Source organism: Melanaphis sacchari, unplaced genomic scaffold (assembly GCF_002803265.2).
Source record: "Melanaphis sacchari strain LSU unplaced genomic scaffold, SCAv2.0 Contig27_pilon_pilon, whole genome shotgun sequence".
NCBI lineage: Eukaryota > Metazoa > Arthropoda > Insecta > Hemiptera > Aphididae > Melanaphis > Melanaphis sacchari.
In genome coordinates, this window is record NW_020271152.1 from 3,692,068 (window position 1) to 3,711,303 (window position 19,236).

The window sequence follows — 19,236 nt, forward strand, 5'->3', positions numbered from 1 at the left end:
TTTTTATTATAATTTATATTATACTTGTGTTTATTCTTCATGGTAATACTTAAACTTTACAATCGCCGACCTAATATTCAATAAAAAACTTATAATTGGTTATATTGATCATATAACTCTCAGATGCAATATAACATATTATTATAAAATAATAATAAAGTATAATATTAAAAAGTAGATAATTATACCCATTCTGTTGATAACGAAAAACAATATAAAAAAATTAACTTAGTTAAATTAAATGTATTATTAATAACTGAAAATTGGTTTAAATTAGTTACCATAACACATAAAACAAAAAATAATTACATCAGAAAAAGTAATAAAAAATGAGATGTAAACAAATAATATTCCATTAAAATATATTTACAGCTTACTATTCTTTAGTATTTAGTAAGCAACCATCGTTTAAAAAATACATGTGATGACGTGACGTAGTAACTTTACTGCCGACGTGACTCTGTAGTCTGTACAGACTACAATGTACACAAAAACATTATTCACGCTGTTAAAACCTATGCACACGAATTGCGTACCAAAACAGGTAGACGAACTTTTTTGAACGAATTGTGTCCCGGACGAAATTCGTGTTACCTTTGAAGTTAACATAGTTTTTTTTGAGCTTTCCAGTGGTTTTCAAATTTATTTTTAATTTTAATATTTTTAAATAAAAAAAAAAATAAATAACAATAATAATAATTAAATATTTATCATTAACATAATATTGTTATATGAAAACTTATTTTTATTGATTAGTACATTTAGACTGAAGCTATACACGGCGTATTCGCCGCGTTTCAAACGCTTCGTATTCCGCGGCGTTTATTAAAAATAAATCAATACATTTTTAGTTCGACGAAAAACGCAACGGAATACGCCGTATGAAGCTCCGGCTTTATTAAAAATAAATCAATACATTTTTAGTTCGACGGACAACACAGCGGAATACGTCGTATGAAGCTTGGGCTTTATTGATATTTTTAATAAAAAATAAAAATATTAGAGACTATACGGACTTCCCAATTGATAAGTAACTAATGGATTACAACCGAGACACTATATTATAATATAGTATACAGCACAATGTATCATGTTAATACCACTGTAGTGATTAGGTGAATTCAAATATAACAAATAAAATTAGTGATCCCAGATTTTAATACCTACATTATTTCGGAGTGGTCTGCGATCATATGCACTATTCAATATTAAATTTAATTAATCGACAATATTATTAATCAAAATTATTTATTAAAACGGAAAATAAACTTATTATGTTAACAATGTTAAGTGAAAAAGGTGAAATAGTAAAAGTTGTGATTGATTTTAAATTTGATTGTCATAAAAATTATTAAAATAGTGATATTAGATATAAGTGTACAAATAAAAATTGCAGAACTTTTTTACGAATAGATGCTTAAGATAAAATAATTGTTAGTGTCAGTAATTTAATTCACAATCATGATAAAATAGAAGTAAGTATTCTGAATCGCCAAAAGTTTAATAATAGTTTAAAACGTAAAGCAATTACAGACGTATCAGAACGACCTAGTAAATTATTCCATAGATAATTAAAAGAAGAAAACGTGCCCACACTAACATTAACTTATGTTCCGTATATAAAAAAATAATAAGCATTATGTACGTAGAACTAGTTACCTTCAATCACCAAAAAGTATCGATGATGTTCATTCTATTTTAAACTGTATAAATATTAAAACTATAGACAACGAACAATTTGTACTATTTAATAACTTGGACAATGAAATAGTTATGTATTCATGTCAATTTAACCTAAGCTTTTTTAATAAAATAAGTGTATTTTACGTAGATAGAACTTTAGATTATTGTATTAAATTTTGTTGTCAGTTATTCACAATTCATGGAGTACAAAATGGTTTTTATATTCCAATTGTATATTTTTATTAAAAGATAAGCAAACACTAAGTTACTTTAAAGTATTGAGAGCAATTAATCGCGAAATAACAAAAATAGGTTAATCTCACATTTACTCCTAAAATAATTTATTTGGATTTTGAAAAGGCAATACACAATTCCGTTAATAGAATATGGCCAAAAACCTTAATAAGAGGTTGTCAATTTTATCTCGGTCAATATTAGTAGAAAAAAATACAAGAATTAGGCTTGACTTAAGACTATCCTAAATAATGAAATAGGCAAGTACTTAGCATCGACGCTTGGATTTATTTTCCTAGAACAACACGAAGTTAAAGATTTTTTTTATTTGAAATGTCTGATATTCAATCAGACAAACACAAAACTATAAAATTTGCTAGTTATTTAATAGATACATATATGAGTGAAAATTCAATATTTCCTCCAAAGTTGTGGGCAGAAAAAAATTGTAAATTACAAAGAACAACGAATGCATGCGAATTTTTTCATTCCAAATTTAAAAAAATGTTTTGATTCTTCTTACTCAAATATATATAAACATAAACTTATAGAAGATTTAAAAAATATGTAAACTGATACTATAATATTAATAAGAAGTAGTCTAGAAAAACAACGAGTAACTAGAAAATCAATAAGACAATGAATACTATTTATAGAAAATAAAATTAAACAATTAAACAGTAATGAGATTACAATTTAAGTCTATGTTAATACATTAGCCAATAAATATAAATACAGAAAAAGATACTACAGTAGACGCCGCTTATAAGACTCACTTTGGGACCAGCAGAAAGTGAGTCTTATAACCGAATGAATCTTATAGGCGAAGTGGAAAAAAAAAATTAATTACGTATTTATAAATTTTATTTTACTACATATTTTGCTTTGATTTTAATACATTAACACATATTATATATTACATACTTTATTATTGAATAAATTTAATAATCCCGATAAAAACAACTAAAATTATAATCGTTATAATTATCGTTGCGATAAATGTGAACTTTTATCTGCGATAAAAATTATTATACGTTTTAAGGTACCAACAGAAACTAAAAATAATCAACACGAATATTATTTCCTATTTCAAAACTAATTTATTTCTAAATTATAACCAAAAAAGTTTATTTTCTACTATTTATTTTACGAAATTGGAGTCTTATAACCGAAGTGTTATAACCGATTTTTTTTTAATGTATTTGGATACGTTCGGACCGTTCCTGACGATTTTAAGTCTAATAAACGACTGACCTTATATCCGTGAGTCTTATAAGCGGCGTCTACTGTATTATATTTTTAAAATTAAATTTTAATTTTTTTTTATAAATAAGTATGCTAGTAGTATGACTTAAAATTTATATTACTATATTATTATATTTTTACAATTAAATTTATATTATTTAGTATATCATTATTATGGCAATATCACATTAGGAACCACTTGGCACTTACAATAATTAACTGTAGATGAAAAGGTAACACGAATTGTGTCTGGGACGCAGTTCATTAAAAAAGGTTCGTCTACCTGTTTTGGTACGCAATTCGAGTGTACTCGTTAAAACACAAAATTGAACATTTTATTACTCTAAAATTCTGATAACTTAATAATTTAATATGGACTTTAGACCTTTGTATCAATTTAAAGTTAACAATTATCTTTCTTTGTTTGAGTTGTATAATACACACATTTATTAAATTATTAAATATTAAATTAAATTAGTAATAAAATATGAATATTTATAAAAAATTATACGATTATAGATTATTGAAGAATTGTTATCTCCTTATGGTATATTTGACATTCGTAGGTACGTATTATTTTATAGATGTTAGTATATAATAATTACTAATATATATTATATATTTTATATTATTATATATTACTATATTAGGGTAATATACGATTGCGAATGGAACGATTGCGAACGGACCTTTTCCGGTGACACGATTGCGAACGTTTTTACCCGACTTTAATTTTGCAATGTTGTCAGATTTGGTGTCAATAACAAATTTTTAAATAATAATTTTAAAAATAATTAAATAATAATAATATAAGGGTTTTTTGCTATTACACCACGCCGTAGCGATGCCGATAAGATAGATAAATGCCGTTTTCATTTAGGTCAAGCTTGGTGGAGAAAGGTAATATCAAAATCTAATCTTATTTATAAATTAATACTCTTTACGACTTTGAAGCATTATTTTTAATGAAATAAAATATCTACAGATTAATGAAGATTCAAATTTGATAAATGCATACAAAGAAAAAAACAATGAATTAGGTCCATGGCTAAAATTATTTTTCGGCTTACCGTTTTTACCCAGTGACGAAATTGAAGATGCATTTTTAGCATTAATAGCCGAATGCCCTAACCTAGAAGAAGCTCATGTATTTACAGACTATTTAGTATCAACATATATTGCACCTGATTCATTATTTCCACCATATCTTTGGGCACAAGAACCCTCAGTAAATCCAAGGTATGGTTTTAAAATTTTTTAAATTAAATTCTTTCTCCTATGTTAATTTTATTAGTAAATTCAAAATCTCTAAGTTTTTATAATTATTTTTTAGAACTACTAATGGTCCAGAGAGTTTTCATAGGACGTACAATGGTCAGTTTTATAGCCCCCATTCTCCAACACATGTAGTTATATCTGTTTTAAAAGAAACACAAGCTCAAACTTTGACAATAATTAATTCAATTAAAAACAATGTACATAATCCTATGTCCAAAAAAAAATAAACCTAAAATTGAATTAACTCTACAAAATTATAATGATTATAAAAACAACAAGGATTTAATTTTATATTTAAGAAAAACTGGAAATTCCTACCAAGGAAAAAATTTAAAAAAATAATAAAAATGTAGAAAAAAATGTTTAAAAACTATTATTTTGAATGTATGTTTATGTATTATTTTATTTTTTATTCAGAACTCAGATCTATGTATGTATGTATGTATTATTTTATTTATTTTTCAGTTTCAAACGTAACACTAACATGTGTGTTTTTAAAACTAGTATTTTGAATGTATTATATTATTTTTTTATTCAGTTTCTATAACGTAAAATTAACAAGTACATTTTGTAACAGTATTATTAATAATTATACAACGAAAATTGTTTTAATTAATCAACATTTTAAACGCTACATACCAATTGTATAATTTTATTTTAGTTTGTAACGAAGAGTTATTGTTTTAATTGTATTATTAATACCAATAGTTTATATTAAAAAAAAAAAAAAAAAATGTTTATAATAAATGTTAAAAATAAATAAAAATAAATAAATGTTTAAAATATTCAGAAATTATAAACTTGGCAACGTTGTCTAAAAAAACATTCGCAATCGTTCGATTTTCGTCTAAAAAAACAAATTCTCTGATAAGAGTTATTCGTTCGCAATCGTGTTATAAAAAAGGTAAAACGTTCGCAATCGTGTTGTACCCCTATATTATAATAATTGGTGTTAAAATTGTTTTTTTATTTAAAATTTCGTCAATTAAAAATAATGAAAATACCATTGATTGTTTGATTCCTTAAAATTGTTAAAACCATATAGTATATCTGTAAATGTATATGTCATATGATTACCTAATAATGCCATGCGGCAATCAACTTTAATATCACAAACAAAACTTAAGTGTGTTCGTTATACTTTTAGTATTATAGATCAAAATAAAAATATAAATATATTATTATTATCGTTTATAAACATCAATAAACAAAAAAAATAATATTATATTTTGTATAAGTGTTAGTAATATTACAATAGTTCAATTATTTTATTATAATATGTTTATCATAAATTTTTACTTAATATTAACTTTTAACAATATTATTTTTAGTTTGTTTTTTTAGCTCGACATTCTTAAAACTATTATTATAGAATATATATATGACAATTTACGTATCTGATTGTGTTTTTATTTTTATGTAGCTGTAAAAATATTTTATTATAAAATAATCGTTCAGGACACAAATAACACGTTACAAATTACAATAGGTAAGTTGTGTATGAACTATTTGGATGAAACAAGTAAGTTTATCAGTTTGGTACGCAAATAGTCAAATGTATCGATGAAGAGCTATCCAAATATTTCAAAAATATTCATTTTTAATGTGAAAAATATCGATTTTTGATATTTTTATTACCAATTCAGTGATAAAATTAATACTTTTTAACATTTAATGTACATTATCATTGTTCTCAATATTTAATAAATAATTATTATTTAAATGTATGTATGACATTGTACCATTAATTTTATTTTGAACTTTATTTAAAGTATAGTTCTTGCCATGTATAATATATCAATAATTTATATATATATATATATATTTTATTGTTAATTTCTATATCATTAGTGTCCATATTATCAATTACGTTTGTGTCATTATTATGAATTCATTTTTAACTCAACAATTTATACTTTTATAGCAGATCTGACTCTCCCATAAATTTGATCTTAGACATGATTATAGGCTAAAATAATTAAACAGTAAATTGTAATAGACATATGTGCAATTAGAGTTAAAAATTGGGGTGCTTAAGGCCCTTATTTCTCTTCCATTATTTGTTTAATCAGTATCTTTGAGAAACCTTTATTTCACCATTCCCCACTCAGAAAAATATTTACTAATATCAATGAAAAAAGTACATAAAACTAAGAAAAAATGGGTATGATTTCGTTAAACCAATGTCTTATTTCATTAATTTTAATTAAATAATCCATAAATTTAATTACTTTAGTATTAAACTGTTGGAAAATTATGTGAATTAATTTAAAGAAAAATTTCTTGAAATTGATTTTTTTCAAAATATTAAGAAAGAAACTCATGCATTGATTTTATGTTACAATTTTTTATTTTCATAGATTATTGAGATTAAATTAATTTGTTTTTGTTTTATATAAAATAAACAAATAATGAACTGTAAGCATCGTTTTTATGTTACTTTTCCTTATTTTAAATAATTCTTGGTTTTAAAACAATTCACTTTTTTTTTTCATAAAAACTATGATTTCTTCTTTGAAAATTATAATAAAAAATTATACAGTTTAAATAAATAACACATGATCATTTTACCAAAGTAAAAATTAAGTTTTTGATTGTTTGAAGGAAATGAATAACCAATACAATTTATAAATTAAGTATTGTTATTTAAGTAAAATATTAAATATAGGTAATAGGTATACAATATAAGTTCCTAATTACAGAAATGACATGAATAAAATAATAATATAATATAAACAAGCAAAAATGTTAAAAATATCATCAAGTACCTACAGTATGTATTAAATACCTATACATTAATTAAAATCTACATCAAAATAATATATTAAAATAAATTACAGCTGTTTGTTTATTAAAAAATTAAGAATTAAACATATTAATAACTAAGATAATAATACATAAGTTCCTTATAATAATGCATTAAATCAGTGTTTCCCAACCGGTGGTCCGTGGGCCAGTCATAGGTGGTCCACGGTACCTTTCTTCGTTTTCTATTAAAAATTATTTTTTTTTAACAGCGAAAAATATTTTATTTTACCGTAATATACCTACGGTTATCTTATCGTTGTTTCTGCCGACGGTTATCGAAAATTGTTAATTTTCAAAACGTAATGCGTGGTAATCAAACGAATAACGAGCGCATACTGAATCAATATCCATAACAGTTATTTATTGGTACTCATAAAGTTTAAATATATAAGCAATGATGTTTGAAATTGACATGATCATTATCGGTCGTGATAATAGTATAATTTATTACTCTGATAGGTATCAGAGACACTTATAAAAGTAGAAAATACTTATCGGTTGTCGGCAGAAACAACGATAAGATAGTTTGTACACAACTTACCTATTGTAATTTGTAACGTGTTATTTGTGTCCTGAACGATTATTTTATAATAAAATATTTTTACAGCTACATAAAAATAAAAACACAATCAGATACGTAAATTGTCATATATATATTCTATAATAATAATTTTAAGAATGTCGAGCTAAAAAAACAAACTAAAAATAATATTGTTAAAAGTTAATATTAAGTAAAAATTTATGATAAACATAAGATGTGAATAACATGGTATCTACCATTAGCTTGCTTGTTTTGAGTTTCAATAAATATATTTTATCTTTTTGGTTGTTGGTAAGTTTTTTTCAATATTACCTTTATAAATATAAATATGCCTTACCAGTAATTTCTTATTTTTGTGATGGATAGTAAAATTTGTGAGGAATCTTGGTTTAAAATTTCAAATCTTAGATAAAAAAATAATACTTTCATGAATTTCTAACTACAAAATAATTTACAAATTTTGAACAGAGTTTAATAACAGTATAATACGTTGTTTATTCTGGACGATTTCAATATTTATTGGTTTCAATTTAAAAGCAGAACAATAGACGAGACGACAAAGGAACGGCCAAGATCCAAAACGAACAAAGTATTGCATCGAAACTACAATGATATTATAATAATGATAATAATATAATAATGACAATTGAGTATTAATCCGGTGCTGCGATCTGCAATGTAGTGTTGGTATTTCGTGAGTAAAAAGAACTCTCGCTAGATAGCACTGCATGTCGTTTAAACAAATCTACATAACAAAAAAAATTGAGCCATCTGCCCGACATGTACAAATGTACAATATAAGATTGTGGTAACTTTGTGAAGGGAGTTAAAGTTAAAAAGAATTAAATCGTCTAAAACGTTTGTTTTAAAACGATCCTCTCGCGCGTTTGGGTGGTTGGTAGGTGTATACTACTGTGCGAACATTTTTCACAGGTATTACAGATGATATCGGCGCCACTTTTAGCAGAAGTGATATCAACAGCCCAGCGCAAATCGCACCGCCCTATCAATGTTTGTTTTTTAGTGTGTTATCATTTCATGGTCGCGGCGCCGATCGCCGCATCGTTAATTAATATTTGTTTATTATTACTGGTCGTTGTCATTAAGGCGTCTGACCGTAGAACGTAGTGATCATAAAGTTTTTTAAAGTTTCCATTCAGTTTTCTGCTCGTAAATAATTTCCTCGTCAAAGTGTGAACTGTCATAGTCTTCCAGACTTCCAGTCGTAACTGTTTTATTGCTGTGGCATTGATCGTTCGTGTTATTTTTTTTTTGTTTTGTACGTCCCTAATCATCTATTATGTTCTCGTGTGGCTCTCTTTCAGCTTCATTGTTTTTTTTTTCAGCCCTCGTGGAAATACGTCGTCCAATTTTTACGAGAGCCATCGTCCGTTAAAAATGCTAAAATCAAATTTTCCATAATATATTTTTTTTCTAAAGCGTGTGGATTTAATTTTTTTTTGGTTATTGTAAGTATCGTTCCAAAAATTATTATTGTTCCCGGCTATTATTTTATTTTCAATGTAGGTTGGTCAGTACCGTACTAGTTCTATTGTATCTATTCTTTGTGGCTGTTGTGACCCAAGAATGCCTTTCGCTTGGTTCTATGTTTGGCAGTGTTAGCTGGGTTGTTGGCTCGTTAGTAGCATGTTTTTGAGATCATTACGTCATATTTATATTCATTAGTAAAGTTATTGTAACTTTTTATTGCAAAAATTTGTATACTCCGTGGCAGTAGCTTAGGTGTAAAACCAGCTAATGGACAGCAACTATAAAAGGTAAATGGCTAACAATTCATGTTATTATTATCAATACATATATGTTTATTTACTTTTATTTATAAAATAACACCTTTAAGGTGAATTTTTATTACATTTAAATGATTGCCAACAGGCAGTTTAATTTTATATTAACTTATTATTTTGATTGTTACTAGTTCAGTTGTGCTTCTATTTGTTACTTTGACTTTGGTTAACTATACCCGTGGTTTTCAACCGGTGTGTCGCCGGATAAGACCAAATGTGTCGTGTGAAGTGCTTATATTAAATGACACAATTTTTTTTAAACAATTAATGAGAAAAAAAAAGGTCTTTTTTATATTGTATCTATAGGCCGGTATCTTCTGAGTCTTGGCCTGAGTGTGTCATCATTTTTAAGAATCTAAATTAGGGTTTCATCATACAAAAAAGGCCGAGAACCACTAAACTATACTACTAGTTATGAGTTTTAATTTTTAGTTCTCATTAATTTCTAGCTTGTTATTCCATTAGATAAAAACTGGTACACTTTATTTTTTTAACTTTGCTTGCATATATATATTTTTTTACTATTATAAATTTATATCATTTGTTGTTTTAAATTATGTTGTTAGGTATCGTGCATGTAAAATTATAGGTATGATTTATAGTAAAATTTAAATGGTCTTCAACATATTATTTTCATACTTTTTTTCTGTTAATTCTACTGACTACTTACTTAGGCTAAATATTGAACAGATTTTAAATTATTAAAGATGGTCTATCTTTAAATTATTTTATATTTTCATTACATTTACAAAAACATAAATATAATTTCAAAGTAAATGCAAAATTATTTTGGTAAATTACAATGGTAATTATTAGTGATAGATCCAATCTTTAAAATTAATAATAAAGTAAAAACAAAATAAATATTCCATTAAATAAAAAAAAAGTGTTCAAATAATACATTTTTTGTATTAGATTCAGGGTAGTTAATTTGTATGCTTTTTACAATGTTAAGTTTATTATTTTTTTATTTTTTTGGTAAAATACACTTTTTATAGTTTGGAAATTCTCAGATCTTTAATCTTAACAATGAGATTTATAGTAAAAAATGGATTTTGTTTGTACTTTAAATGATCTAAAGTAGATTTCAAAATGAATAAAAGTAAAAATTTTCCATTTTTATGCAAAACCAGTATTTGTCAAAATCATATTTGTTTTTTGTTGTAATTCTAAAACATAGTCATGAAATGTTAACCAATCATTTATGTTAATATTATAAAAATATTATTAGTAATAATAATAATTTTCGACCTTTTTAGCTGTTAATATCAATGTATGTGTGATAAAATTTTTGTTTACATTTGAAAATGCTTGAAAATTTAGTAAATTAAAAGTTTTGCTTAAGTTTTTTTTTATATATATTTAAAGAAATATTAAAAATCGTGACATTTTTCTTTTTGATGCATTTGAAATCAGGAAAATTTGTTAACTATTTCGTAGTTAAAAATACATTTGTCATTTGAGTATAATATTTAAATCTCTATCATTATAATTTTTATTTAATCATGGAAGCTATTTTTACTTAAAATATTTGTGGTAATTTAGGTCTATATATTTTTCAATATTTACACTACAACAATCAAACATTTTGTTTCTTATTAAATATAATTTCATTGATAAATATCCTTGACAGTAATGTAAGTTTAGTCTTGAAACAGAATTGCAAACCAATGAATCAAGACTCCTTATTAAAAAAAAACAAATTATTTTTAAAATTATTAAAGTAATAATCATTCTTAAACAAAATACTCTATCTAGTAGTTTTTCTCTAAATAATTTTAGCACCTAATGAAATAATTGGAAAAATTCTGTAATATTGCACATTCTTGTTTTATTACCCTGTATTTCTTCAGTCATAACTCATAACTAAACGTGTTTCATTGTCAGTTGTTATATTTTCCAAATGATCTTATTTTATAAAAATTTCTATTACATCCATTCTTTAAAAAAAACTATTGAGAAATATAATTCATTTATTAAAAATATTAACCATTTTTACAAATATTTATATTCTAGATAATGTAAATGTAAACAAATTATACTTAAAAAACATAAATTTGAAATAGTAAAACCTAAAGAAGGCTTTATATGCACATTAACTATTTTTAAACCAAAAGTTTGAAATGTATTCTATAGTATTTTCCTTAAAAATTGACCACATATTTTTAAAATGTAAATTAAAAAAGTTAAAATGTTCATAATCGCTGTATAATGTATATCATGTAGCTATTAATAAATAAATATAAATGTATTTCTATATATCATCTAACACTTCATGACCAAGCTAGCTAGACATCTGTTAAGCCATCAGTGGGTTCATTGCATTAGCGACTGAGGGCTTGGTGCTTGTAAATCAGTCGCATATGAGTAGTAGAAAAACATATTATGTGAATGACATACCTCTGTGCATCGTCTGTGCTGTTTTAAGTCACTTTTCATTTGTTAGCCATGTAATGGAGATAATATATATTAATAAATATTTCTCATTGAATCCATAATAAAATAATATTATTTTAATTTAGCAGTATAACTAGATACCAAATTTAATTATCTATTTTTATGTAGCCTCTACTGCGTATGCACTAGCAATAAGTCGCATATTTATCTCAACCTATTTATTTGTATTTCATAATTAATAATCTATTTTACTTTAATACATCATACAGATTTCAACTCATTACCAATTCAATATATTAAAGTTTTATTAAATTTATTGAAATGTTTGTTATTACTTTCTACTATTGAGTATTTAAAATAAATTTCAATAGGAATTTGTATATGAGTAGTTTAATGTTTAAAGTTGGTGTGCTTATTGTTAATAAGAGTGTCTTAAGCATGCCCAGTCTAGTATTTAGCTGCAGTCTTTTAGTTTTAATAAAGTGTGCCCAGGTTAGATAGCGGTTGAGTGTTAGTTTAAGATATTTAACCGCATGAGATGAAGGAACTTGGACATTATAAAGAGTTATAGCCGGACATTGTGTTTGTTTAAGAGTGAAGGTTGTATGAATTGATTTGTTTTTGTAAAGAGATATTTTTGTTTTTATATAGTGAATTCAAACAAAATACACATAAACTAGTATTCTTTTTTGGTGCCATTACCCAAAAATAATTTTATATAATGTAGGCAGGAGTGTATTAGAAACAAAATAAACTATATTTGAATATTTTTACATATATTTGTATACAAAAAAAAACAACCACTAATAGGTTATAATATAATATTAAGCTTAATAAAACATTTAATGAGGCTGAGGTAACATTGTCACTTGGCACAGTGCGTGTCGCACACTATTGCTCACACGGGACTGGGCAAACACTAGACAGTGGTTGACAGAAGAATGAGGCTGACTATAAATATGAGGAAAACCCTTACGAAATACTTATAGCAAGGCCTGTGTCCTACGCCTTATCTTATCTAATATATTACTACAATAAAAAAATAAATTAATTAAAATAACTAATGTCAAACCAAAATTATTATTAATAAGTTAGAAAATTAGAATTTGAAGTTTAAAAACAAATTATCAATTATATATTATCTCAGAATTATTCTATGATATTATGTTCATGTTTATCATACAATTGGGAAAAATGTGCAACTAGTGGCTTGCACATGCATAGTTAGGCTACATTATTGGTGACTTGTCATTAACATGTACATCAAAATATTGAGCGTGGCTCCATCCATTTTATATGATCTAAAATAAAATTATAAATAAAAATAAATTGTGTTGATACAAATGTTAGAAAAAGCTAGGTAACTTTTTTTTTTTAATCATATTTTAATATAATTATTTTATTATTCTTGGTATTAAATTGCTAATTTTTAATAAGTAAAATTAAGTAAATAATTACTGTTCATAATGATTTTTTAATAACAATCAATAGGTAGACTTAATAATTTAGAGCTTCAGTGTTGGAAAAAAACAATTATCAAAGTAAAAAGTAGAAATAACAGATAATATTTTATATATTTTCAAACATAATTCTTTCAGTCTTTAGAGTAGAAATTAGAAAACAACTTTAACCTTTGGTTAATTGTAATAATACTTAGTGTTAAAATAAAATTGTACAGTCTGCATTTATATCTATAAGCTCCATATTATCTACTCTTTCATCTTCTTGATTTTGACCAGAAGTAATATATGACTTAAGTATTGAATTCTGTTGGTATCACATACTTTGAGTAATATGTTCATTCACGCTTAACCCTAGCTCTTATAGAACTATTGAATTTAGTAACTTTGGACCCATACTATTTCTTAATTTAGTTTTTACTATATTCATCTGACTGATCAGTCTTTCAAAATCCACGTTAAACCTAGGAAAGACTAAAATTTGTAAAGCTACAGATAAAACATCAAAGCATGGATTTAAACCGCTTGTGTCTGTGTATTCAGACATTTCTTTTTAAAATTATATCGTATTTGATTTTTCTATCTATTTAATATTTATCAAGTTCTGCCAATGGTGGTTAATTTTATCAATTTTATGAATATCTAACAACAATAGTTTTAATAAGGGTGTTAGAGGCTCTTTAATTAATCTTAATGTGTTTTTAACTGATATCATTGACACTTTTTCTAGTATACTAACATTTTGTAGCAACTACTGTTGTAATTGATTTATTAAAATTTGTAAGAACTGAACTAATCTTTCTTTTAAATGATTTTTATCATTTTCTGATGAATTGTTTTTTACAAGTATCAGAATACATTCGAGAGGCCATTGGATTTTAGGACTTGTTTCAGATCAAAAGATTTTCTTTTAAGTTTGAATTCACAAATATTTTACCTATTGAACATACTAAATTTGTTAAATAATTTAACAGTATACTGGAGTCTACATTATTAGACTCAAATGACTTATACATAATTTATATCTCAAGTAATATTAGATGTAAGCATGTCAAATAAGCTAGGTTTTTGTCATAACTACAGATTTCAAACTAAATTTCAGCATTATAGCACTTTTGTTTTTGCCTAGCTATTTGAAATAGAGTCTTAAACTCAATCCACTGATGTATCCATGAAACCGCAGTTTTGATTGACAATCATCATGTGTCACAAGCTTTTACTATTTTTTAACAAATTATGTCCATCGTTTATAGTATTATATAAATTATTTTACTGTACCTGCTTTAGTGTGGAATGGCTAATCAAATTAAATGTTTCTAAGATTAAAAAACTCCATGTTCCTGGATAATGCTGCACCGTATGCAGCTTAAACCACCAATTACAATGACTGACAAATGCATGGTATATGGATAAATGAGAGAATATTTTCTTTCGATTTTTATAAACCTATTGTTAATACCTACTACTACTGATGCATTGTTACTACCAAGACCGACCATATTCTTGATGTTGAGGCCTTTTTCTCAATTATTTTACATACTGCAATTGTAATTGAATCTGTATCACATGATTTCATTTGATTTAAAGTTAGGTATGTTAAAATAATTTTGCTGATTTTTATGTCAAAATGTATAATTGTAACCCCAAGAAACTTCAACATACTAATGTCAGTCGATTCATCGATAAGAATGCTATATGGTTGGTCAGCAATACTTTTTTTTTTAATTTTTCAAAATGTGGTATTAAGAGATTTTATATCACAGTTGTGCATTAGGTTCTATGTAATCTTATACTATTTCTAGCTTCTGAGTCTTGAAACTGTTTAGCACACAACACATCAAGATGGTCATAATTCATTAACGAGCAATGTTCAGCAATAAGCAAAGCTAACTCACTTTCCGTTATTGAAGTTTTCATGCATATAGGTTTTCTAAATGTGGTTATGGATCTGAATGTTGTTAAAGGCTTTGAAAGCTCTTTATGTTTTTTGGAATTTGAATGTTGTATTAAATCATAATTTTTTACATTAATTTCACTTTTGCAAAATTTATATCTAGTCTTTGAAATATTCTTATTTATTTTTAATAACCAGTCTTTAAATTATCTGTTATTTAACTATTTCTCTCTAAATTTTTGAAAGTACTGAGGTTTATCCATACTAAAAACTAAAAGTAATAATATTTACTGTTTAGGTACTCAAAAAATGTAAATAGCAAGTAGTAACAGTCAATCAAATTTAAACCGAAATACAGAACGACTGATAAATTCTTCATAGGTAAGTCATAACTAATAAGATATAAATACCTAATAAAAAATTACAATACATAGTAATACAGTTAAAATTGTGTAATTTCAATAGAGATTAATGGTAATATTATTAATAACTAATAAGTAAAAAGTAATAATATATTGTAACTAATAAATTAACATTTGATCAATAGTCAATAATATAATGTATAGACAATTAATATAAATGATATATGTAAATATGTAATATAATCATAGACATGCGAACAGTGCAGTTGTATACTCTATAAAGATGTGTGCTTACTTTAAGTTTTTTATGAAAAATTGTTTAATTATTTAAAACTGATTATTGAGAGTAGGTAAAATCATGGCTAAATATGTTTGACCATGGGTATATTTTATTCTGTATCATATTTATGCATAATATTATTATGTATAATAAACTATTTTTTTTGGAATTATGTGATGATTGAATGGCATAATGTGTTTTTGGCTTGCTTCATCATAGTGCTTCTACAGTATTTAGTCATATAGCAGGCGTTCAAGCTAAGGTTAAAGAGATGAATTCACAATTTTTCCATGTTCATTGTTATGGGCATTGCTTAAAACTTTGTGTTAGTAGATTCCATTGAAGAAGAAAACCGTGTGACATTTGAATTTTTTGAAACTGTTCAATTAGCTTATAATTTAATTGAAGGTAGTTGTGTATGTCATGGTATATTAGAGAAAATTTCAATTTTAATAAATATAAAGTTAATAACATTGAAGATACTGTCCACCACAAGATGGGCATGCCGTTCTGAAACAATTGAGCCAATTAAATATAATTATAGTGCAATACTAAAAGCATTGTAGGAAATATCAAACTCAGCAAATCTTCCAGATGTAAGAGCCAAAACAAAAGGTCTCTTTATTTTTTGAAAACTTTTAAATTTGTTTTTGTCATGTGTTTGTTTATTCTAAATTTAATAAACAAAGTTAATGCCATATTACAATCATCTAACTTGGAATTTCATACAGTAGTTATACTAATCATAACATCGGAACTGATCAATTAAAATCTTTTGAAAATATTTAAAGTTCTACAAGAATTTACTACCGTACCAGTCACTAGTTGCTCTTGGGAAGTTTTTTAAGTATATAGAGCCTGGAGATTAATCATCTATAATGATAATAGGCCTGGATCCAAACGAACCGTTATCTTGATTTATTTCATAAGAAATGCATTCCCCGTTTATTTTTTTAAATTCATTCTGTTTGTTAATCCTTTTATATTGTTATTATTTCATAGTTTTATATGCATATTGAGTTATATATTTAACCAATATTTATGTAGGTAGATTCACTTATATATTTAATATTTATGACTTAAAGTAAGCATGTCCAACACGCAGATACTGTTTTGGCAGACCCAGGGGGGGACTTGAGAGGTCAGTTAACCTACAGTTTTTTTCTGAGGTTAATGTGGCCCTTCAAAACGACAAACTACATAAAATTTTTTTTATTTGAAAAAAATATATACAATAATCAATCTAAAAATTAAATTAAATAATAACACTTTTTTAAATGTAGACAGGCTCAAGAATGTTCCTATAAAAATTTAATTGTTAAGAAATAGTAAACATATAATTTATATGTGTATTATAAATTATGGTGTATTATAGACCTGAAGACTGAATATTAAAGTATTAATAACGTGTACGAAATCGTGTTTTAACTCATCAACTTAAATAATGAACCTAATTTGAAAAACATAATACATGTGGCTGTGATACGACAATATGGCAATACAGGTCTTTACAAAACATTACCAATGCTGTTGTTTATATAAATATAAAATATTACATAATATTACTTGAAATTTCTTAACTATTAAATATATTATTATATACAAATATGATGATATGCAAATTATATTAATTCTACCAACTAGCTACCGTTTTAATAAAAATATTATAAATATAGTATAAAATGTCCTAGACTGACAAATCATCTTCGCTCAGAATTAATTAATGCATTATTTTTTGTATTGGATTAGAATCTAGAACCAACTTTTCTAGATCATTTATCTATTGTGAAACTGAAAGCAGTCATTGAAAACTAAATTAAAATAAATGTATACAAATAAAATAGTAAATATGTATAATCCCTTATTCTTAAAATTATTTAAATAGTCCAGATAAATGTATTAATTGAATATACATTTTAATGCAACAATTAATTGATAATACCTAAAGTTTGTAAATAAGTTTAAAATTTTATATAGTTATATTGAATGTTGGTATTAAAATGTGATATAAATACCTAACTAATAAGGATAATCTTGAGCGCAGCCAGCTACTTTGTAATACATAATTGGTTAAAGTTTCTATTCAGTGGCCTTTCGTAAATAAGGCAGACCCACAGTACTAAAATCCTGGGTACACCACTGATCCAGTTGATACTTTATGTTTGACATACCTGGTCTAAAGTTAAGTATAGCATATAATAATATTTAATTAGTATATATTGTTTTATATTTTCAATAGCGTGTTCAAATTATTGATCATTTAAAAAAATAATTACATTTTACTTATTTATGTACTGTTTAATATTAGAATTTGTTTTATATGAAACTCTTAATATGAATAACACATATAATTGTATTATTGAATAGTAGGCGTACCACTTAATTCATAAATTAAATTTTCTTATCTTTAGATATACCTACTTATATTTTTCAGTTACTTTAAAGTATTGAATCTATAACTAAGATTCATAAAATAGTTGAATTCATTAGTGATTATAAGATTATTACTATAGGCAGCGGCGCCAAGTCATTTAAATTTAAGTGAAGCAAAATAAAAATGTTTACATAAGCACTCACCTACTCACCTACCACTGAAGAAGTTGTCTACCTCTATTAACTTATAATAACTCTAGTTATTTATTTAATTATTTAGTATAGGTAAAAATTATGTAATGTAAAAATAAAAACATATATACAAATAAAACCACCCACCCTTTATTATATGAAGCAATCGCTTCAGTTTATATATAGGTTCAGCACCACTGATTTTAGGCAAAAACCATTTTGAAAGTAAAAATGTACACACTTGCAATTTTACTTTGGGAGTTTTAAAATAAATATGCATTCTAACATAAAAAATAAATTAAATAATGTAGAGGTGAATTTATTTATATTTACTGATTTAAATTTCATTAAAGTGATGCAGCTACTTGGAGAACAGTAATTTAAAGATATCTATAGCTTTTTAAGACCGATCAAACATTTAGTTGCGTTTCTGAATTTTAAATTATATAATAAATTTACAATATTTAATTTTTTTAATATTTCAGATTTGTATTAAGAATAGTTCTGTAGAATATTCTAAGTGTACATGTGCAGCAGAAAAGACTAAATGTAGCCATATTATAGTTTTATTGTTATATGCCCATATATATCCTGATGAACTTGCTACTGTAAATAATAAAAAATATTGTGCCAAAATCAGATTTCCATTAAAATATTATTATCAAAATTTTAAACAGTGTTGTC

General features: G+C 25.2%; 1 protein-coding gene across 1 annotated transcript; it reads left to right on the top strand.

Annotated features, from left to right (window-relative positions):
- The first annotated feature begins 1,283 nt into the window (after positions 1–1,283).
- LOC112595538 lies at positions 1,284–4,667 on the top strand. The gene is made up of 4 exons (XM_025340783.1): positions 1,284–1,299; positions 3,977–4,062; positions 4,148–4,401; positions 4,496–4,667. The coding sequence occupies exons 1-4, from the start codon at positions 1,284–1,286 to the stop codon at positions 4,665–4,667; spliced, it is 528 nt and encodes a 175-aa protein (XP_025196568.1).
- The last annotated feature ends 14,569 nt before the right edge of the window (positions 4,668–19,236 follow it).